Here is a 14,576-nt window from a genome sequence, read left to right on the forward strand (position 1 = left end):
CTTGGTAGCCTGTGAATTAGCTGGTGCCTGTACCCACGAAATATACAATTTTTAATCAGGCTCTTGCACATGGTGCTGCGGGACAACGTCACGGCAGATCTATCCCCTTCCTGCGATTGCAGGACGCGTTGAGCTGCTAATCTACATGGGTTTTCTTGGTGGCAACTTTTGAAGGGTGCTTTAAGGACAGAAGTCGCCGAGGGCTTTTGGAAAGAAGGTGGACGTCACCTGACCCCTAACCCTTCCTCAGGCAGTTCGTACGAAGGGCGACTTTTGGCTTCATGAGCGCTCAGGCGGCATCGAGGCACGGTCCGGAGTTCGTTCGCGTGTTGACGATAACTGCCACCGGGAAACCCCATGGAGATTCGGCAGCTCGGCACGTCCTGGAGTCACGGCAAGGAGATAGATCTCCTGTGACAACGTTGTCTACAGCACCATGTGCAGAGCCTGATATAAAAAAAAGGCTGGGTTTTTTTTTTCCTGCCCAAAGACACTCTCCCAAGTTGGAAGAGTGTTTTAAATTGGAAGAGCGTTTTTGAGCAGGAAGGATTAAAAGAAAACCAGCTAGTGACTATCAAACTTGCGTCAGGACATTGCTGCCCCAGAGTGCGCAAAATTGTCCAGTATCGCCCACCCATCTGTGCCCAAGCCATGTCCCACACGGCAAACCATGCAGGCAATGCACGGAGTGCCACCATATCACCCTTCAGAAGAGTGACGCGGATGCAGCGTTTCCCACATCTGGGGTCCAGGCACAAATCTGTGCGAGCTGCATCATCCCCTGCGGTGTTTTCTGGTTCGATGAGGATCAAGAATGAGCAGCACCTTGACACACATGCCAGAAGGTGGTTGCCCCCATCAAAATGGTACCAACCTCTCCGTCGTCCCTGTCATTGCGAAGAGGGCATTTTGGCTAAGCGCAGCACCGCTGGCAGAGCACACGCGTGCTCTGGATGAACCAAGACTCGGCGATGCCAACCGACCATACCGCCCATTTCTAGGTCATACCACCAGTGCGGAGGCTCAAGAGGCCCCAGAATCTAATTTTGTGTAACACTCAGTATTTTGCTCCTGGTTTCTGTGCAGTGACAGAGTCTTGCCATCATCGATAAGCGTCGCCATCGCCGAGCGTAATTCTTGGTTACCATCGATATCGCTGCCGGCAAGTATTATTCGACAGGCGACTTGTCGACTCCGCGTTTTCATGTGTCTCGAGTGGCACCCTAATATTCCATTAATTTGCACCAATTACCTTTTTTTTATCCGGCTTGTCGTGAAATGGCTCCTTTGACCAATTAGGCTGTGAGGCATCTAACAAGCTTGGTTTTCGATTTTTGAGACAAAGCTTTTTTTGCACCTCGGATAAATTATGACCACTTTAGTTCAGCCAGAGTTTGACTATTTTGGTGACATTCAGTCGTCGAGGTCCTGGTTCCTTGCACGACCGATAATCCAACGATGAAGCAATTCCATTATGACCCTGCACCTGCTGAATCACGGGTGCTACGGTGACGAGATGTTAACTACCTCGCCTGGTATACAGGTCGTAGGGTTCGATCCCGACGCCTGTATATTTGCAGATTTCATTGTCTCACTGTGGTCAATGTGGATTTGTTTCCGGATCCTCCGGTTTTTCCCCTCCACATTTAGAATCAACACCATGCGTTTGGAGTATCTGGCTGCTAGGAATTTCTACGTGATAAGCCACTTCGTTGAGGTATCATTTGTGGCCAGGGCGCGTCTTAAAAACAGCTATATAGCTCAGTGGGCCTTACCTAGTAAATGAAAAACAGTTGTGCCCTAAGCACTCCTGTTCATTCACTCACTTTTACTGTATTATCTCATAAATTTCATCCCTTGATACTTCTACATATATCACTGACCAACGGTTTCTGCTAATCCGTACTCTGTTCAATTACCGTGATGCTAGATGCAGCATGTTGTTTCCTCCTCCCGTTGGACTTTGGAATTGCATCCCAATCTGTTGCCGCGACTAGACTAATACCCGTGCTTAATTCGCGGACACAATCTCGATTGTACCTCACAATCACCCCTCCACCACCTCCATGTGCTCGGTCACGTTTCCCTCCTGGCTCCCCTCACGGTGGTATAAACTCCCACCCCACATTAACACGGGCAACTTCACTCACCAGTTTTCGTTCCCCCCTTAAGACGAATCTTTTTTTTTTTCAAAAGCGTATCCCTCCACAACTTTCTGTCCACGTCCTTAAAACCTTCACCATCGCCCCCCCCCCTTCCTTACCTCGCCAGCCCTCCCTTTCCCTATCATCACCCTTCACCATCCTCCACCATCCTTCACCCTTCATTCACCATCACCACCCTTCCTAACCTCGCCAGTCCTCCCTGTCCCTATCATCACCCTTCACCATCCTCCACCCTTCATTCACCATTACCACCCTTCATTCACCATCACCACCCCTCCCTTTCCCTATCATCACCCTTCCTTGCCATCCCTTCCCCTCCCCAACATTCAAACCCCATCCCTTTCTCCCCCCCCCCCCCCCCCATCGGCCAATAACCAATATACAATTTATATCTTAATTTGGAGCTTTCGTGACTGCAGGAATTATTCTTTGGTTCTTTCGGTTAAGTCACGTCTAAAAATAAAATAATAAATTAAAATAATAGCGACGTTTCGATTGCAACACAAGCAATCATCATCAGGCATAAAAGAAATGGCAATAAAAATCTAACTAGAAAACTATAGACAGACATAAACAGACAGACATCACAAGGACACACAGAGAGAGGACACATATCGGCACAGAGAGTCCTTGTGATGTCTGTCTGCTTATGTCTGTCTATAGTTTTCTAGTTAGATTTTTATTGCTATTTCTTTTATGCCTGATGATGATTGCTTGTGTTGCAATCGAAACGTCGCTATTATTTTAATTTATTATTTTATTTTTAGACGTGACTTAACCGAAAGAACCAAAGAATAATACAATTTATAATTATTGTAATAATAATTCAATACACGTATCTTGTAATCTGATGTACTGTCATTAAGTGGTCTCTGTTGCTGGCTGTTTTTTAAAAATTATATTTGCTGTTGGAGGCATTTCGGCCTCTGCTCAACCAACTGCGATTAAAAGAGACCTCCCCTCCTCCAAAGACCGCGTGGTGAGTGAACGAAGCACAACCCAAGATCTCGTGTAATATTTCGATTTAAAGCTTTCGTGACTGCAGGGATTCATATTCTTGGTTCTTTCGGTAAAGTCACGTAGAAGGGAAATAATAAAATAATGAAAATAAAACAATAAATATTTTCTTGCTGTGGTTTTCACACCTGATGATGATCGCTTGTGTTGCAATCGAAACGTCGTGAGAATTTTTTGTTTTATTTTATTATTTCCCTTCTACGTGACTTTACCGAAAGAACCAAGAATATGAATCTCACCATTGGAACCTCATTTGCCAGTAAAAATATAATTGGTTTTTTACCCTTCTATCTGGCAACAAAAAAAGGTGTCCGTTTGTTGCCAGATAGAAGGGTAAAAAACCAATTATAATATGAATCTCGTGCAATATTTTCCTTCTCAAAGTTTGCCACCAGAGGGCAGACGACGTCGCTCGTCATTCAACGATCGCTACACAACGTCCCCCCCCTCCCCTTTTTTTTAGCACATTTCCAAGAGCTTCCTGGATTTTATTTGATCGTTTTGTCCCAAGACGATGCAGATGTCCACGTGGAATTCGTTGGAAAAAGTGGCGCGGATGACAGGCGAATGTGGAAATTCAAGCACGTGTCACCGAGCCGTTGTTCGGGATGTGTGGGAAAAAAAAGCTCGTTCCAACTTGGCACAAGACGGGGGCACGCAAGTGACTTCATCACATCTACCACCCCCCACCACCACCTCTATTTATGGAACGAAGCAGGATGATTTCTCCACAAATCTGGCTGTCCGCCTGATGATGATGGTTGTAATTACCGGCGAAACGTCGTACTCGGGTTGTAAATGTTGTGGCTTTGCTCTCCCAACGCACAACCGGTGGTGCTGTCCTCGTAACGAATTGGCCACGTTCTGATTAAGTGACAAAGCTTTACTAATTGGCTGTGTCGGGGTGATGGCGTGTTTAACGACACATATATTTACACGATCTAACCCCCCCCCCCCCCCCCCAAAAGCAAACAAACCACACAACCCCTGCATTCTGGAGTCTGAGAAGTTGAATTTGCCCAAGCGTGCCACATCGAGTACCAGCAATGGAAGACCGAAGATCAAAACAGGACTCGCATTTGTGTTTCCTTGTTGAATAGCGGTCGAGATTTGGGCGACGCGCGTCGCCTCGTGGCTCACGGACGCCACTCTGCCTCCAGGAGCGTTCACCTGAGCCCATCTCCCCATCATCCCGCACCACCAAAGCCCGAACCTAAAGCCTGCACCACCAACCCCCCCACCACCAACCCCGCACCACCAAACCCGCACCACCAAAGCCCGCACCACCAACCCCCGCACCACCAAACCCGCACCACCAAACCCGCACCACCAACCCCCGCACCACCAAACCCGCACCACCAAACCCGCACCACCAAACCCGCACCACCAACCCCACACCACCAACCCCCGCACCACCAACCCCCGCACCACCAACCCCGCACCACCAAAGCCCGCACCACCAACCCCCGCACCACCAACCCCGCACCACCAAAGCCCGCACCACCAACCCCCGCACCACCAACCCCCGCACCACCAACCCCGCACCACCAACCCCCGCACCACCAACCCCGCACCACCAAACCCGCACCACCAACCCCCCGCACCACCAACCCCGCACCACCAACCCCGCACCACCAACCCCGCACCACCAACCCCCGCACCACCAACCCCGCACCACCAAAGCCCGCACCACCAACCCCCGCACCACCAACCCCGCACCACCAAAGCCCGCACCACCAACCCCCGCTCCACCAACCCCCGCACCACCAACCCCGCACCACCAACCCCGCACCACCAACCCCGCACCACCAACCCCCGCACCACCAACCCCGCACCACCAAACCCGCACCACCAAACCCGCACCACCAACCCCCGCACCACCAAACCTGCAACACCAAAGCCCGCCCGACCAAACCCGCACCACCAAAGCCCCCACCACCAAACCTACACCACCAAACCCGCACCACCAAACCTGCACCACCAACCCCGCACCACCAAAACCGCACCACCAAACCTGCACCACCAACCCCGCACCACCAAACCTACACCACCAAAGCCGAGAACATTTGATGACGCGCCACATGGGATCGAGAGGCGAGGCACACCCGACTGATGAGACTCGGGAGAAGTTGAAATCAGTCCGGTGTGTGTGTGTTTGTTGTCTCTCTCCCATTTTTAAATTAAGCTTCTGGTGCGAAAATGACCTACTTTAAAAGTGTGTCTGGCTTAGCTTATAACACCAAATTAATGATATCAGGACTTTCAGTTCAACTAAGGAAATTAAATTAGGGACCCTATTATTGAAGCACCTCTTTGATCCATACCTTTTGTCACGACGGTTCTTCTGACAGCAGTGCCCTTGTCCTGTGATCCACCGAACCAAAACTCTTCTCGAATTGTACACGACCTGTTTTTACACCATATTTGTAAAATAATACTCTCAAAGCGCTTTCCCTCGTCTAATGCTTCGTGCACAAAGGCCGCTGCGTCATGTTTACAAAAAATAAACACGCGTTTGAAACGCAAACGTAGAAGCAAATGCCTGACTAAATTGTGTTTAAATAATAATGGGCCAGTTGAAAGAATTACATTTTGAACATTTGTAATTACCAGTAGCGGTTGCGTAGGATTACGAATTAAAATACCTTAAATAGGATTTTTAAAAAATCAACTTTACCTTCTAAAGAGATGCACCTTTCAATAATTAAAAAACTTGTAAAAATAAATAAATAAATATGTATAATGTTACGTGTGTTGTGTGCGTGATCCGAGACATCTATGGCTCATTTAGTTGGCTGCTATGACGAGGAAGTGCACGTGGGAGTCTAAATTCCTGCACTCAACATCGATTCATCTCGCGGTCTCCCTCGTGCCGTCTCGGTTCACTTTGCTTTCAGTAAGAGTCACGTGCTCACTGTGCCCCCCCCCCTCCCCAGGGAGAGTCTCTTTACTAATTAGGCACGAAATGTCACCGCACATTAGTTTACCAAACTTTTAGCAATAATCGCAGCACGGCACAGAAGCGAGGCCCGATGACGCAGGGAAGCGAGCGAATGTTCGAGGCGCTGCGCGTTTCCTGCTAACGTGGCCAGAAATACGATTTTAAAAATGTTTTATAATTTATTTCATTTACCAGGCAAAGCCCACTGAGCTATTAGCATTTCGCCATGGTGGCGAGATGTTAACTACCTCGCCCGGTATGCAGGAGGTCGTCGTGGGTTCGATCCCGACCCTGGCGCCTGCTGTATAATTGAAGTTTCCACGTCTCTCTCTCTCCCTGTGGTCCTCCAGTTTTTCCTGCCACATTTAGAATCAACATGCGTTCAGATCATTTGGCTGCTATAAATTTACACGCGATAAGCCAGTTCGTTGAGCTATCATTTGTGGCCATGTCGCTTCTGAAAAAGAGCTATAGAGCTTAGTGGGCCTTACCTGGTAAAATAAAATATTGTTTAGTTTATAGTTTATTAGCTCTTTTTCAGAGGTGACCCGATAATGCATGACAGCTCATTGAAGTGTCTTATTATGTGGGAATGTATAGGAATAGCCGAATAATCTAAACGCACGTTTCTAAATGTGGAGGGCAAAACAAAACCAGAGGACCTCGAGAAAAATCCACGCAACCATGGGGAGAACACGCAACCTCCAGATATACAGGCGTCGTCAGGGTTGGCATCGAACCTTCGACCTCCTGCATAGCAGGCAAACAACAAGATGTTCAACCAAGTTAGACGGTCATCCCAGTCAACCCATGGCACCTGGGTCTGTCCCATGAACTCTTGCCAGCGGCGAGCCTTCCACACTTCACGTGGCCTCAAAAGCGCACCTAGCTTGGCACAAGCGCCGTGGTGAAATCGCCGCCACTTAGTGGCGAATGACGGCTGTTTTGGGGAGTGGGGGCATAGCGGTCAGCTTCACTGCACTATGGACCCAGTCGATCTTGAATCTATTCCTGCTCACGGCAAACATCAGCGACGAGTGAATTCCGAACTAGTCCCTGGACTAACTCGGCCCTCGAATGAGTTATCGGTGCAAGTGGTGTAAGCATCAGGACTTGGGAGACAACATTGCGACCGAGCGTGGTGATGGACACACCACCGCCTCATGCGCCGTGCTGCCCCTTGATAAACGCCCTCACGACCCCAACAGCCGATGATGTAGGCTATGGGGGGTGGGGGGGCATCTTTGTGTGCCTCACTGGAGCCAGAAACAATTCGACTCCCAAATGCTTTTCGGTTTTATAATGCACGACAATTGCATTCCCTTGAATTTGGTTGTAGGATTTTTTTTTAACCGAAATTATTTCGCCGCACAACGGCCTGCAGCGTTCTTCATCTCCTTCACGACGTCTTGTCTGGATGTATTGTACATCATTAATGTGCCCACTTCTGTAAAATTCTGCACCTTCTTGTACGTCAACTTGACAGTATTGTTGTTTGTCTTTGTTGCGCTGTCTTGTGCACGTAGGCACGTGTGTACCGTCTCCTGTACTATTGTCTGCATTGTCCGGTCATGCGCCAAAGTCACCTCTGTTGTACCGTCTTGTTCTTACTTTGTACCATTTTAGTGAGGGCATATGCAGCAAAGGCTTCTACTAATAAGCCTGGACCACGTGCTGCCTTTACATAATTTTAGCCCGGATACTGCCCCTCTAAAATCCAGTGGTGAACCTTTGAATAAATAAAATAGAGGGACAAAATAAATGTAATGATAGATGCAGGGAAATGTTTAACCAACAGAATGTATTGATCCTGCTGTGTCTCCTGACTCTGATTCTATTTCACTCTCTGCTATATATTTCTTGCAACCTTTTCTCTGCTGTATATTTTCTTGAAACCTTTTCTTGTACCACACCTCTCTCGTGTTGCGTCTGGCCTCTTATCTCTCCACACGTCTCCATGCCAGCTTATTTATTTTCCTCTCCACGCATCTCTTGCTACTCCCACTCCATAACATCCCCATACTATGTCCCCAAGCTAGATATGTAAGGACAGTACATCCTGGGGGAACATAAATTGTTGCAACGACACGTGTGGGAATACAAGGGGGGGGCACTTGTAGTGGGCAAAATGTAACATTTAATGAGTGGGAATTTTTTTTTGGGATCTAAAAATTAGGATGCTAGGAAAAAAATTGGTCTCTCCATTTCTCTCTTTCTTTGACTCCGTGTCTCTGTCCATGTCTGTGACTCAAAGTACGGTAATGTCTCGCTCCTCCACCTCTCTCATGCAGCACCACTTTGGGGTGCCAGTGCACAAACACCAATTTTGCGTCTCGTTTTTTTTCATCGTTTCTCACTCGGGTATCGTTTAAAAGTTGTAACGTTTGCTTCATTACCATACAAGTAACAGATTAGCCTACATTTTTACACGCATTTGTACAAAGCATATTTGTCATGCAATAGGAGATGCGCAACATGATATAAATAACAAGATTTTTTATCGATTACATTCGAAGTATTTTGTTTACAACCCTTTGTCAATCCATTACCGGATGTAGATCTGTGGTTGTCCCCGCCTGATGACGGACGCTTGTGTTGCACCCGAAACGTCGTGTTTTGTTTTATTTTATTTTCTCTACCTACGTGACTTTACCGAAAGAACCAAGAGTATGGATCCTTGCAGTCACGAAAACTTCAAGTCTAGAATGGACGTAGATCTCTCGACGGTGCGTCATATCGTCGACCAGTCCAAATATTTAGAATGGTTTTCGCTTTGTTTGGAGAGCAGATTGGGTTTGGGAAGCTGGACTTGATAATGAAAGGCAACATTAATGTTCCAACAGAAGAACGTTTATAATTAATCCATGTCACCTGCTGTGACATGGATCCGAAACAAGGACATTTTTACAAATTATAAAAAAAGTGTGAAATTAGAAAGACGCGTGCTTTGAATTACACCGAGTGACGTCAAGAACGACGGGTGAGAGAACATGCACCAGTTAAACACGTCAGTCTGTTAGCACAGTTGGTTACATAAGGTGTAAAAGAAGTTCAACATACGTACAGGAAAAGTGGGCTTGGGCACAACACATCGCAAAAAGGGATCATGACCGATGGTGACGAATGACAGTGGCAGTAGGGGGGTTGCAACGCATTTAAGAGGGCGTCCACTATCCACCGGGGAAATGGAAATCAGGTCTTGTGCAGGAGCTCGCTGGATTGTTGCTTCACAGGATTGTGAGAGATGGCAACGGCTCTGGGACAGTGGACAGATTACATCTGATAATGACTTAGCCAATTATGTTTCAAACGTGTTGGCATTTATGCACGGAGAAAAGCGCTCCAATTTTAGATCCCTCGCCGCCCCCTCCCCTGTCGTCGGAGAGCACCCATCATGTAGGTGAAGGAAGGATCTTGTACATCTCCAGCCTGTAATCTCTGGCTGTGCCAAATAAGACGTCAAAATGTGAACTCCACGAAATTTTGAAAGCAAATTTAAATGAAGGCGTTGTTTTTGCAGTAACTGGCAACCAGGTGATGACCATTGAGCTTGTTACTTGTGTGATACAGGTTACATCTTGAATGGCAGCCCGGGTTTCAAACCGAGGATCTTTGTGGGGCCGACACATTAGTTTACAGCCAAACGCAACAAGCTATTGAAAAAGAATCTTAGCTGTAAAAGTTCCTGCTCGCCTTGCTCTCCCCACGCAAGAGCTAGCTCTGCTTCTCATTTTTAACCTCTGCGGCCACGCTCAGCCGACTCAAATCCGCAGCCAGTTGGTCGCCCGCGCCCGCCACGGATTCCGAGGGCGCGGTGGTCGGCTCGGTGGGTGAGGCCGGCCCATAGGGGGGCTCCAGATAAACTCCACCGGCACAGCGCTTGCCCGAAACGGGGTCGACGATCGCGCCCAGCTTGAAGACGATCTCGGCGACCTCGTGGCAGACGTGTTTCCCACGTCGCTCGGACAGAGCCTTGAGCAGCACCACGTCACCCACCATGCAGCGCTCCTCGGGGTCGTGCGCAAAGTACGTCTTGCGGCGGTTGAAGAACTGGCCAAAGGGGGTGAGAGAGAGAGAGATCGGCACGGTTGGCTACATACGGGGCGAAGAAACTTCCTGATATATAAAACAAGAAAAGCGGGCTTAGGCACAACACGTCGTTGTGACCAATGGTAAAGAATAACAGTGGCAGCCGAGGGATGCAACACATTTAAGGGGACATCCACAATCAGCCGTGCGGTCGGTGTCACCACACATCTGTTAATTTCTCACAGATGGCAACGCATGGTACGGTTGAGATCACAGCCGGCTTTGTAAGCATCTCTGCGTGGTGTTTTCCACAGCAATAGAGCCACCACTAGGGCATGTCTAGCTGGAGATGGCTTGCTAAAAAAAATTACATGCTTAAAAGTAAATTCGTTAAAAGCCCAACTTTAACGAACATATGGTAACAATGATACAATTTCAGTTACAATTCAAGCATTGCAAACCCCAAGTAACACAATACTATAAAGACAATGGATTAGTAAGGTTCTTAACACATTTGTTTTTATTATGTTGCTAATGGAATAAAGAGAATTAAATGTTTCATCTGACCTGTGCGTTTATTTTCCAGGATCTGTATAGCTATAAGCGTGCAATAGTTAGCACAACTATTGCTCTTACCAGTTTATTGTGTCTTAAGATGAAATAAAGTTTCCCTGGATAAATCCATGACATGATTACTTTATCTTCCATAGCTCGTTAGTGTCGTATGCAGCGGACTGAGTCTAAGAAACTTAACTGGTTAACAACATTGGCCCGTTTCACAAAACAGCTGACGTTATTATATTGAACATGTTCTGCTTTAAACGACAAACGTGGAAAATGATACTCAAGGTGCTTTATAGAAACAGGCAAGAACCACGAGCCCTGTTCATGTGGGTTGATATGAACATGTTTAACGCAACTGTTTGGACAACAACTTTTGCAAACAATAGATTAGCTCCTTGAGGTGGGTTAACATTTGCAATAGAGTATTTTGAAAATAGATTTTTGTTTAAATAATTTGAAGGCACCACAGTGTAAAGAGCAATTTCCACGTAAGTTAATATGCACGCATTTTTTTAATTGTATTTTATTATGGTTTTTTTTATTTTATTTTATTATTTCCCTTCTACGTGACTTTACCGAAAGAACCAAGAAGAAGATTAATATGCACGGTGTCAGCTTAGAAGGGGCATCGTTGCTGGTGCAGTATGCTGAAGTAGGCATGTAATGATGCATCGATTAAAACTGAATGTCACGCTAATACAGTATATGCATTTGCTTGTGCACGTGAGAATCGATTATTTACTATTTATGCGAATTATTAAATGACACGCTAATCTAAACATTTCTACTATTGAAGACAACAACACTATATAAACTATAAACAAGACAGCGTTATTACAAGTGTAACCATAAGAAAACAACGAAAACTAATTAATTCTTGGAACAAACCGCATATAACCCGGGTATACAAATGTGTGGATGAACAAGGTGAGTTGCCAAGGGTCTCCCCGCGTGTGGCGTTCGACTGCGAAAAGAGCTTGACGGCTCATCGGATTCCTCAAAGTATAAATATTCGGATCGAGCCCCACTCACCTTGGTCAGGTACTTGTCCAGCACCATCCTCGTGACCCGCACCTTGGCCGTTTTGCACATCTTGGTGCCGATCACCTTGCCGATGATCAACTTGGCGTGCACGTTCAGCGCTTTCCTCACCACAGTCGACATCTGGCAAAGAGGAGTGATCAGACGAAGCTTAAGTGCTGATGGGGGGTCTCTTAAAACAACAAAGTTCCCTCCTTAACGGAATGTTGGGGCAAGTGCTGTTAGCGGGTAGCAACCTATGAAGGCCGGCACGGCACACACAAGGGGGTGGGGGGGTGACCAGCACCACGCCCGGCCGCCTTCATCTCCCCAGTGGCGATGTTTTACACATCGCACCAGCTACTTATGAGGCTGAGTCAACCTTGGGGAGGCCCAGGACCGGTTACAGATAATCGTCACCGATGTTGGCCGTGAGCGGGAATCGAACTCGGGTTGCCGGAGTTCGTGGCATGCTTTGTTTAAAAAAAAAAACACACGGCCGTATGGCACAAGTTGCGTGCGAAATAAATGCATGGGGTCTGTCAACTGGGTCAGCCGGCCTTTAAAGTATCCAATTTAATCACGTGGAGTTTAACCCAGATTTAAAAAAAGGTCTCCGCTCAATGATGGGCCCGACATTCGAGCCTCCACTGTGTGTGTGTCACACTGCGAGTGAGTGTGTCACTCTGTGAGTGTCACACTGTGAGTGAGAGTGTGTCACTCTGTAAGTGTCACACTGTGAGTGTGTCACACTGTGTGTCACACACTGAGTGAGTGTCACACACTGTGTGAGTGAGTGTGACACCGTGAGTTAGTGTCACACACTGTGTGAGTGTGTCACACTCCATGAGTGAGTGTGTCACTCTGTGAGTGTCACACTGTGAGTGAGTGTGTCATACTGTGAGTGTGTCACACTCCGTGAGTGTGTCACTCTGTGAGTGTCACACTGTGAGTATGTCACACTGTGAGTGTCACACACTGTGAGTGTCACACTCTGTCACACTCCGTGAGTGAGTGTGTCACACTGTGAGTGAGCGTGTCACACTGTTTGTCACACTGTGAGTGTGTCACACTCTCTGTGTCACACACTCTGTGTGTCACACACTGTGAGTGTGTCACACTCTCTGTCACACACTCTGTGAGTGAGTGAGTGTGTCACACTCTCTGTGTTATACACTCTGTGAGTGTGTCACACTCTCTGTGTCACACACTCTCTGTGTCACACACTCTGTGAGTGAGTGTGTCACACACTCCGTGTCACACACTCTGTGAGTGAGTGTGTCACACACTCTGTCACACACTCTGTGAGTGAGTGTGTCACACTCTCTGTGTCACACACTCTCTGTGTCACACACTCTGTGAGTGAGTGGGTCACACACTCTCTGTGTCACACACTCTGTGAGTGAGTGTGTCACACACTCTGTGTGTCACACACTCTGTGAGTGTGTCACACACTCTCTGTCACACACTCTGTGAGTGAGTGAGTGTGTCACACTCTCTGTGTCACACGCTCTCTGTGTCACACACTCTGTGAGTGAGTGGGTCACACACTCTCTGTGTCACACACTCTGTGAGTGAGTGTGTCACACACTCCGTGTCACACACTCTGTGAGTGAGTGGGTCACACACTCTGTGTCACACACTCTGTGAGTGAGTGTGTCACACACTCCGTGTCACACACTCTGTGTGTCTGCGTTGTCTCTCACGCTGCTGCTGCTGTTGCCGTGGTCGGAGCACGCGCGAGGCAGCCACCAAGGTCGCCCCGTCGCGGCGCGATGACGTTCAAGCGCCGCGACGGAAACTCCGCGGGGTCAAACACTCGAGTTTACAAACGCGAAAGGGGTTTACAGAAATAAACTAAACGTGATAATAGGGGTTTCATAGTAATAGGTTTTTACCCTTTCAACTGGTACAAAAACTGACACCTTTATACAAGGCATCATGTTTGCAATAACCACAACACAAGCAGTCAAAATGCAAACATGATGTCTTGTATAAAGGTGTCAGTTTCTATACCAGTTGAAAGGGTAAAAACCTATTACTATATTTTGCCACTGGTAAAGGAGGTCTCATAGTGTAATAGCGGTTTCCCCTTTTTTCTGGCAACAAAACAGCTGTTAAGATGTTAAAACACCAACATTTTACAAGGAATCATGTCTGCACGAACCACAGTGCTTGTGGTCAGAATGCAAACCAAAAACATACTCTGATAAAAAAATTAAATAAAACATAATAAAATAAAATTCTCACGTTTCGGCCACAACACATGCAGCCGTGTTGTGGCCGAAACGTCGTGAGAATTGTATTTAATTGGTTTATTTTTTATTTATTTTTTATTATTTCCCTTCTACGTGACTTTACCGAAAGAACCAAGAAGATGAATCCCTGCAGTCACGAAAGCTTTAAATCGAAATTTATACTCTGAAACTGATTGGTCCACACCAGACAGCTTTCTTTTGAGCCTCGTCTCAAACGGTGTTAGACCAGAGGACGCCAAAACGCGTGCAGCCTTAAACTAAACGTCTTAAATGTGAAATAAAGACTCGCAATTACAGCGCTGTGGTTGTCAATCATAACAGCGCACGTTTACATACGAAGGATGCTTGATTAAAAAAAACTATCACCATATTCACTCAGTATTGACATGAATCCTTGTAAAACGGTTTCAGTTTTTTGCCATGAAAAGGTTAAAAACTCCTGCAATTATTATATTTTGGTATTGGCAAAGGAGGTCTAATGATGTTATGATACATTAAGTCTTTAAAACTGTTTGGCCTACACAAGAGACAGGCTTCTTTAGGGCCTAAGTCTCACCACCAGTGTCAGACCAGAGAACGACA

General features: G+C 46.9%; 1 protein-coding gene across 2 annotated transcripts; it reads right to left on the minus strand.

Annotated features, from left to right (window-relative positions):
- Positions 1-8,604: 8,604 nt before the first annotated feature.
- On the minus strand, positions 8,605-13,540 carry MRPS17 (mitochondrial ribosomal protein S17). 2 transcript variants are annotated; one of them, XM_078611971.1, is made up of 3 exons: positions 13,443-13,540; positions 11,749-11,880; positions 8,605-10,173 (listed from the first exon to the last, which is right to left on the minus strand). In XM_078611971.1, exons 2-3 carry the CDS (start codon positions 11,878-11,880, stop codon positions 9,838-9,840), a joined length of 468 nt encoding a protein of 155 aa, XP_078468097.1. In that variant the 5' UTR covers positions 13,443-13,540; the 3' UTR covers positions 8,605-9,837. The 2 variants fall into 2 exon arrangements, with proteins under 2 accessions (XP_078468097.1, XP_078468098.1); XM_078611972.1 differs by having other exon boundaries at positions 13,418-13,513.
- Between the last annotated feature and the right edge of the window lie 1,036 nt (positions 13,541-14,576).

This window comes from Lampetra planeri, chromosome 37 (assembly GCF_965212315.1).
Source record: "Lampetra planeri chromosome 37, kcLamPlan1.2.h2, whole genome shotgun sequence".
NCBI lineage: Eukaryota > Metazoa > Chordata > Hyperoartia > Petromyzontiformes > Petromyzontidae > Lampetra > Lampetra planeri.